Below are 10,303 nucleotides of genomic sequence, written 5' to 3' on the forward strand. Positions count from 1 at the left end.
TCGTAACAAATGGCAATAACACCAACAAAGGTTGTGTAAACTGCAAAAGGAACTGAGATGTATACCACAACCACTCAACCAAGGCCATGTCCTGCCCTATTAAAATGACCCTCATAAAATACAAACAGGATGCAGAAGAGCAAAATGAAAACAACATAGATCAATAAACATATGTAGAAATAGCAAAGAGGGTGACAAAGGAGGCAACAAAGCCAACCAGTGACACGGTGGTAAACCTTAGTGAAACAGATCACTTCAAGGTAATGGTGAGCTAAATAGAATGCTGGAAATAAACAATATGCCACGAATGAACTTCCCATCAAATCTCCTACACGCCACCAGCACTCCAGAGCTTACTGAACACTTCAGGCAAAGAATAGACGTTCCCAAAGAAATAACAACACCAGCAACCCACTCTACCGAACTTGAAAAAAGCCATACAACCAGGAGAAATAAACCGAGAAGCCAAGAGATCCAAGAATACCACAAGGCACGGGATAAGAATGGAAAACAATGACTAAGAAAAAGAAGGAAGCTCACAACGAAATAACACCTACCCCCCACCCCCCACCTAATACCTGAGGACGCAAGAGATACAAAGCTTAGGTTCTATCAAAGATCAAGAATATCATTCCCACCACACAAAAAACTTTCAGGAAAACTCATCGAGGACTTAGTTACATCAAATGATATTGTATGGCAGTACACCGATGAACGGTATGATCAAGACACCGTATGGAGAATGATCAAGAAAGACAAAATAAAATTTAGTACAAAAGAACTAAATAGGAAAACATTGGGACTTCGCGAAATGAGATCACCGTCTCAACTACAACCCTCAAAAAAAAATATAATGAAAACATTCAAGATCCTGCAACATAATGTCTGTGACTGGAATACGTGCAAAATATCACTTTTCAATATATACAACAAAATTAGTCCGGACATAATACTGATAAGTGCACATGGTGAACCTGACAAAAAAAAAAAAAAAATATTCTACTATGACACTCACCAATAGAACAAAAGCGGGAAAGAACACGACGGAGTGGCAGTAGCGGTGAAAAAAATGAATCAAATATATAATAATATACAACTTTATCAGTGAATTTATTACTAACAAGCAACAGACAACTCGGGCGAAATAGTAGTTGTAACAACTTACCTACCCCCAAAAAGACCGTTCCTCCCTATCGTACACCTCATTAAACTATTAAACTATAATATCCCAATGTACATCCTGGGAGGTGTTAATGCTAATCATTGCATATTTAACAATGGCAACAATATCAACATAGTTACAGCACTAGAAAGAATAATAACACCGGAAGACTTCTACACCTGGGACTGTACTTCACCACATGGATGGGGACTAAACTGCGTCTCAACACCCTACAAAATTCTGTGTAACAACAAAGTATTTCTAAACTACCACAGAGACCAAGGCACCATTACCCCAAGTGATCATATCCCGATAATATTCACAATCTCATCTAGCCTAATGCAAATAAAAATACCACCAGGACTACAGGTGAGCAAAACAGACTGGATAAAATACAAGGAACTACTGGAAAATTACCCACTAGTGAATGTAAAACAAGCAGCACGAAGAAATCAACGAACAACTAGATTAGCTACACAACGCCATAAAGCAAGCAATCAACCAATCAACCCCAGTAATGACAGCTACAGATAGGGGTAGGGTTGAGGAGCGAGGTTTATGTCCTCGGTGTGGGATAAGGTAAAAGTAGTCTATTGGTTTATTTATGTCTTTCAACACCATTAGTAATGCTTTTAGATTTAAAGGTGGAACCCTTATCTGTTTATGTTCATCTGTCGTCTATAAATTATTATTAAGTATTTGTAAAAATCTCTTATTTTCGGTAGACCGCGGGAACTTAAAATTGCTGAAATGAATATACATACTTATTTTAGGACAGGTAGGGAGTTCGATAAACCAATGAATGCGCCAATTAGAAAGCACTTAGAGAAACTTAACCTCATTAACGGAAGCTAAATCTCTATGTGGGTTGGACTGGCCTTGACCTATTCCGTTAAAGATGTTTCCCCTTCTAAATCCCCGTTTTCAATGGTGTCATATTAGTGAAGCAACACCAAATGTAAACATCAAGTGATTTTGAGCCCAGGGTGGCAGGGGTGGAGGGTAGTTGCAATCTGTATTTACTAATAATACTATAATATTTGATAGTTTCAAGATATGCTGGTTCTCGCCTTTATTGTTCCTTTCCACTGCTTATCTGTTAGTTTTTTTTACTTGTCTTACCAAAAATAGTAAGACAGTAAAATAGGGATTGTACAGAATATGCTGGCACTTATTTTCTTTACTGGTGTCACGGTGTCCTGTTAGGCAAACTCATGACAGCGACCCCCGTCGTTAACAAGACCAAACTTAAGGCTCTTTAGCATACACAGACACATCGTCACTAAAGGCAATAATGTGGGAATTTTATATTACAGTTTGTGTAATGTGGAGTTTGTTGTACACAGAGCATCCTAACAGTTACAGAGGGTTTAGCATTTATAGTACACACACACACACACATATATATATATATATATATATATATATATATATATATATATATATATATATATATATATATATATATATATATATATATATATATATATATATATATATATATATTTATAACTTTACCACAGATAAAAGAACATAGTACTGGGATCTCTTGTGACACTAAAGAGAGAAATATATCTGAACTGATGCATCATAATGTCAAGATGCTCCATGAACAGTTGGCAACCATTTATGTAAGCCATGTGCGCCCCCAGATGGATTACGGCTGTCATCTGTGGGCTGGGCGTGGTGTGTGTGTTGGGGCTCTGCTTCCTCGATGCGGCGCAGAAAACAAAATCAGAACAATCAACAATAATGAACTTACCAGAAAATTTCAAGTATTGTATATTCTTAGGAATAAGTCAACACTCCGTATTTTATAGATACTCAAACAGTTAGTGCTGTGGTGAGCTACACTTAGTAGTGCTGTAGTGGATTTCTCCCCTACAAACGCTGTTTGTCGCTGAGTAGCCGACCCCGCGAATTCCCCAGTGTATGCCTCGTGGTCTAGGTCAACCAGCGCCGCCCACGGAGCGGGGGTCAACTATCTACCCACGCCTACCTCCGCTATAAAAGACCTGACCCCGTGGTGACCGCTCTCTCCTCTTCTAGTTACAGCCGCAGCAAGCTACACCACCTCCTCCGCCGCTGCCTGGCAGCCCTCGCTACCGCCAGCGAGCATGGCGACCCACAAGCTGTCCTCCTCTGAGCATCCTCACCAACCAGCTCTCTCTACATCACGCTTGTAACCACGCTGCCACTTCCCAGCACCAAGCTGCATTGTACATCCAATACAATATGTATACAGAGAGCACATTGTGAGTTTCCTTTCTCCATCCCATCCTGAGTGTGAACCCAAACATCCCATACCCCACAGTGCCACCATCACACACCCTCAGTGGCCCCCACCAAAACTCATTTATACCCAGGACTAACACTGTCGAACTCCCTGTCACAAAGTTTTTCTTATGTCACGTAACCTCCATCAGTTTAAATCTTACTGTCAAGGGGCCGCCTCGGAGAACACATCTGACGGCCACACTTACCTGATCTCTCTTCGTACTGTTAAAAAATCTCGAACCTAGAAATGGTATTATTTTTAAATGCTTTTTTTTAAGTACCGGGTAATTAAGCAAAAATAATGACAATAGCAATATCGCTAATAATAATAATAATAATAATTATAATAATAATTCTATTTAACAGATTTTTCATGAACACAGATTGGATCATATAGTAACAAATAATTACACTTCATTTTTTATTTGTGTGGTGGTGAATAACTGGGCTAGGGTCGGCATCTGGGTATAAAGACAAGTTTAAATACCTAAATCATCGTTCAAAAATTAAGTAAAATAGCATTAGATTATCAAAGCCTACAACATACTTCGTGCCTATGAGTTGATGTGGGGTAGAAGTTTTCTCTTGTTTTTTTTTAATTTTAACTAAGTAATTTTACGTACATGCAGTGCCTCATTTACCATTAAAGATCACTACATACTGTTACGAACCCCTCCACCAATTGTCCTGATCTACCTACCCAGCACCACGAGCAACGCCATCTAGGGACGAGATACGAGTATGACTCGTCTTAGTTAACACTCCGGGGTTTCCCTTCTCCATATCCTGGTTGTTGCGTCACTTCCTCCAAGTCTTCTTTGTGAGCTCCAATTCGAGGAGACAGCACTTGGTTCTGGGAAGTGACCACAGGATCACCTATCTAAACCTACGGCACAGTGACTGCCTACCGTCTTCTACAATACTCAGCCTTACTCGTCAGCCATCTCAGCTCCTCACTTAAGTATTTGTAATCTTGTATTGCCTCTCCCACCTCCACCTTGCTTCACGATTGTTTTATGTTTTATTAATATGTATATACTGTTAATGTTTAGGTTAAGTTTGGTTAAGGGTAATTTATAAGCTGAATATTTTGTTAAGGGATTTATGGTACTTTATTGTACACAACAAAAACTCGCATCCTTTGTCTACCCTTTTATAGTCCGATTGTCTTTGTTTTTTTATTGTTGTTACCTGTTGGGATCTGGGTAGACTTTTAACTATATTCTAAATCCCCAACTCGTAACAATACTATTTACAATGTTTCATGTGAATGTCTAGGGATAAAATATGATTTATTGCTGTGAATCGAACAGTGTGTCCAGAGGAGCGTTATATTTATTTATAAAGCAGTTTTAGTTGTGTCACGCGAGGAAAGTGAACAAAAATAACGTTGGTTCTATTTGTTGCCGAATGTGATAGTGCCCATTGTATTTAATTATCAGTGTTTCTTAGATTTACACGGATGGATACGTTAGCGAATGCCTTACGGTTCTCGGAAATTGTTGCTGCCAAAACAACGAGTCTGCCGCCCCTAATGCCAAATGACGCCGGAATCCCTAAACACAGGATTAATCTTCCTGCTTCTAAAATATACCTCATGACTTATATCTATAAATAGTTAACCTTTACCCTCCTAAATGGTGTTTCTGCATATACTTTTTAACGCAATTTACTGATATTTCCGATATTTAGTTTAAAGACCAAGAATAACATGCGTAACCTAAGAAAACCCAACTCTTATAATGTCTACAGATTTAGGTGTGAGTGGTTAGGATGATTGGTTATAAATATGAGAACAATTAATATAGTTTGGTGAATGTGACGTTGAATGTTAGGATTGTGGCGGTGCGCGGAGTAATCTGAAGAGAGAGAAACAGCTTGTGCCCTTCACCATATTGTTGCACTGAACAACTGATCTGAAATTATATTGATTTGAAACATCTCCACATTACAATACGTCCAAGAAGGCGATGTACTTCACAGGATGGATTTTTTAAATTATAGCATGTTTTTCCCTTTGGCAGCCTCACTAACACCAGCAGTCAAACAGCCTACTTCTGAATTAATTTTACGCGTGCATAAAGTGAATGAAACTTTCTGCCAGAAGTGATGTAAACAGTTTTTAGGACAAAATTCCAACCATTAATACCGGGTGCAAATTGTGAATTAATTTTGAGAGGCAGGAAATTCTCGTGTGTGTGTGTGTGTGTGTGTGTGTGATTGATGACCTAAAAATCAAGTTTTGCTAAGTTAAACATTAAATCAAATTTGTCCAACACCTGATTTTCTTTTACTTGTTCAAGGGTTCAGAGTTACTAAGTCGTCAGTTTTTATGACCCTAGATTGTATGCGTCTTCATTACAAATGCACACACAGTTCCAACAGGAATAATTATCATGCCTACTTAGAATCTCTGATACAACCCCAAACTACAGTACAGTATATCATAAGCAATATGTGTTTTCGACCACATGTAATAACGTCTCTCTTTTAAAGTAACAGCATAAACAATGAAAATGATAATTAAAAAAAAAAAGTTGTTCGTACGGAAGGAAAGATAAAAAACATTGTTGTGAGTTGATCCCAGAGTGTTGTAGTGAGTATGCGCGGGTGGTGGGGCGCGTCATCGCCCTGCTATATTGGTCTCTTCTTAGACGTGTGGCTTCACCCTCTTTCTCTTAACTCCTCCTCCTCCTCATGTTTTCCTCTTAACTATAGTACTGTACCTGTTAATTTTTTTTATCATCGTACATCAATATTTTGTTCTTGGAAATTTATTAAATGAAATCATTCCAAGTGTTCAATAGTTTGTTTGCTCTGAAACAATTAAGGATCACCTGAAGATTAGCCCCCAGCTTACTTCACTTGATGAGTAAACACCCTGAACGTTACCTGGGGGGGGGGGTATGTTAGGTTAGTGTTAGGTTGGTTAATCTCTAGATGAAATAAGGTGGGGCGAATCTTCAGGTGACCCGTAATTAACGTCTTGTCTCGACCAGTTGATGTTGAGATAAACACAGTACAGGTTTAAACAGTTTTTATTGCAATAGGTGTAACGCACAGTGACTTCTAGTAGTTCATCAGAATGGTTTATACTTAAATAAGTCATGAAGGAGTAAGATCAGTATAAGACATGATACACTAATTCTCAGAAATCTTACATTACATTTTGCACCAAAGGCAGTTGAAAGTGTAGTTCCTCAGTGGTTCACGCTACATGTTTACTTGTCACTATTTACAGCTTCATAAAACTCATAAAACCAACCGTACATGTAAATCAACAACTGCTTCCTCTTGTATCTGTGACAAATGGTTGTTTTGAACGTGTAGCCCGGCTGAGCCCCCCACACACCAACACTGGCTCCAACACAATGTACAGTTTTCGTTACTCTCACTCACTATTACGGCGCAAAGTCATAGTGGTGGCGTATCTGCGTCCCTCGCAGCTAATTCTGAACGCTGTAGAGGGAGACATAATCTTGGAATATAGTACATACTCTCGAGAAACACATTCACAAGATTCACACGTTTGAGATAAACACACACTCCTCAGGTACATCACTCTGAAATAAACGCATTCTTGAGATACATACACTCTTAAGGTACACATTCAAGAGCTGTACAGGGCGGCGCCCAGGCCTCTTGGTCCATGTCAAGGAAGTTTGTAGGAGAGCTGCACACTCAGAAAAATTTGGCACACCTGGAGAGCAGTCATTGCTCACGTCTTTCCATTAGCTGGCGCCAGCACAACCCTGGAGAGTGCACGTGGGGAAACACCAGCCACACCTCACGCTTATTCTCCCTTGAGATTTGTGAGTGGCACACACCCGCTGGTTTATGGAGCGGCCAACATTGGCAATGGAGATTACTCCCGTTACTACCGTCGACGTACAGACTTCCGTACTGACTTGGTGCGCCCGTGAATGGGCGGAGGACGAGAGTCCTGGTATGGTTGATCCTCCATATACAGACCCAGTTTCAAGCCACATACAAACACTTTTTCTTTAATGTCTTGTTTGAGAGCTCTTAGTTTAAGCAAAATCTCTTCCTTCATGAGAGTGTAACACATGGCGATGATGCCCATGCCTATCAGGAGGTACATGAAATTGATGATAAGTTTGGTCTGGCTATCCTCCGTAGCCCGGCCGAACCCACCGCCGCCAAAGCCCGGAACGAAATCTCCAATACCGATCTTAGCGAGAGAGGTGAAGGAGAAGTAGCAGGAGTTGAGGTAAGACCATTTCTCCCACTGGGCGAACATGATAGTGCCTGTGGTCATATAGAAGATCATGACCCACATGCAAGCAGTGGAGGGCACGATGATGGTGTGCTCCTCGCCCTGATCCTCGCTCAGCTCCGCCTCCTCCAGAGTCTTGGTCTTGTTCCTGTTGATGCAGCGGTACATCGCCCGGTAGAGGAACTTGAAGGACTTGGCGAACACTCGACCCATGTTCATGAAGTAGACGATGTAGAGCGGGATGCCGAGGACGGCATACATGATGGTGGCGATTTTGCCCCACTCTGACTTGGGGGTCATGTGGCCGTAGCCGATCATGGTGAACACGCTCAGACAGAACATGAGAGACGCTGGGAAGTTCCACACTTCCTTGTGGGAGCGACCGTCATATCCGGATTTCACTACTTTCACAATTTCTTTCTGGAAATCATATAGTGTATCGTTGACGTCTTCGTACCACTGGTCTTTATGTAGGACATTGAGGTGTTCTGTAAAGTTCCACAGCGTCCTGATGGTTGTGTTGTGGATGAGCGAGGTGCGGTTCGTCATCCAGTACTCCTCCTTACCCTCGATGGCTATGAAGGCGAAGGCACCCATGATAGCGTACGACACTACCAAGCCACCCACGCCTACTTGCGTGCACATAAACGACACGAATTTCCTACAACAGATTTTGCATCGCGCCCTGGAGCCCTGCGAAGATGACGATGATGTGCCGTAGGAACGTTGGGACGCGACACCATGAGACCGTTGAGACGCACGCCCACGTTCTACAGTCATCCTGCCGGTACAGTCTAAACTTGGGCTCTTACAATAAAAAAGGATCCAGCAGCCCTTTAATTCAGGGAGCGCTTACAATACACCCGGCAGCACTCCGGCACTCTGGTAACAACCTCCCGTCCTGGCTATGTCCACGGCCGTCTACTGATGCTGTGACGAGGTGTGCCCATAGCATCACAAGATTATCCATAAGTCTGTGTATACCTGAGTAAAGTGTTCACTGGTAGGGGGACGAGCACCAGGTGTTCCATGTTTACCCGCGGGTTCTGCCACAGCGACCAACAGCTGATATATTCCCCCGGCGTAGCCCGTCTCTATGGGTGCGGCTTCCCCGGGGGCACAAGCAACACTGTGTCTCCTCTCCCTGCTTCACCTCGCCTCGCCCCCACCCTGCCCCGCTCCGCCTTGCCCCGCCTCGCCCAACGCCGACCCTCCCTGCGTCACCCCAGCCCAGCCAACCTACGCATCTTGCATTCACTGACATAGGTACGCATACTTTCTGTAGTATAACTATAGTGAGTTTCCTGTGGGTATACTGTACCTTGAGTGTAGCGGCCACAGGTGTGCCGTGATGCAGACCACATCTGTCATCCCCTGTCCACACTTTACCAGTCAACACACTCACCACCGAAACTTGTGGTAGATAACAGATGGCCCTCCCTCCCTCCCTCACAAGGTGCTGGCAGCGGCCCAGTCTCACGCTCGGCGGTAATGTCTCATACATAGACAGACAGAAATCCCCAGCATGCCACCGGTCATATGTCATACACAGGTACACATACATCAGTACACATGTACACATACGCTAGTACACAGGTACACATACTTCAGTACACAGGTACACATACATCAATGTACAGGTACCCATACATAAGTACACAGGTAAACATACATCAGTACACAGGTACACATACATCAGTACACATGTACACATACATCAATGTACAGGTACCCATACATAAGTACACAGGTACACATACATCAGTACACAGATACACGTACATAAGTACACAGGTACACATACATCAGCACACAGATACACATACATCAGTACACAGATACGCCGTACACATACATCAGTGCACCGATACACATACATCAGTACACAGGTACACATACATCAGTACATAGGTACACATACATCAGTACACAGGTACACATACATCAGTACATAGGTACACATACATCAGTACACAGGTACACATACATCAGTACACAGATACACATACATCAGTACACAGGTACACATACATCAGTACATAGGTACACATACATCAGTACACAGATACACATACATCAGTACACAGGTACACATATATCAGTACATAGGTACACATACATCAGTACACAGGTACACATATATCAGTACACAGGTACACTTACACAAGGAAATTACACATGTACATATACATCAGTACAATACACAAGTACACGTACACCAGTACAGTAAAATGTAAACTTAGACCAGTGCACATCTACAGACACATACACTAGTACATTACACATGTACACATACACTAGTACACACGTCCACATACACCATTACAGTACACATGTACACATATACTAGTACGCACGTACACCAGTATAGTACACATACACGCATACACCAGTACAAATCTACACATATACTAGTACAGTACACATACACTTGTACAGTACACATGTACACATGTACTAGTACACACGTACACATATACCATTACAGTACACATTTACACATACACTAGTACACACGTACACATACACTAATACAGTACACAAACACTAGTACAGTACACATACACCATTACAGTACACATTTACACATACACTAGTACACACGTACACATACACTAATGCAGTAC

The 10,303-nt window shown here is 41.8% G+C and overlaps 1 protein-coding gene across 1 annotated transcript; it reads right to left on the bottom strand.

Moving 5' to 3' along the window:
- Positions 1 to 6,461: 6,461 nt before the first annotated feature.
- Positions 6,462 to 8,822, bottom strand: LOC121869519 (TWiK family of potassium channels protein 18-like). The gene has a single exon (XM_042370873.1). It carries the CDS (start codon positions 8,454 to 8,456, stop codon positions 7,317 to 7,319), a length of 1,140 nt encoding a protein of 379 aa, XP_042226807.1. The 5' UTR covers positions 8,457 to 8,822; the 3' UTR covers positions 6,462 to 7,316.
- Between the last annotated feature and the right edge of the window lie 1,481 nt (positions 8,823 to 10,303).

Source organism: Homarus americanus, unplaced genomic scaffold (genome assembly GCF_018991925.1).
Source record: "Homarus americanus isolate GMGI-L3 unplaced genomic scaffold, GMGI_Hamer_2.0 scaffold23578, whole genome shotgun sequence".
In the NCBI taxonomy this organism is placed as follows: domain Eukaryota; kingdom Metazoa; phylum Arthropoda; class Malacostraca; order Decapoda; family Nephropidae; genus Homarus; species Homarus americanus.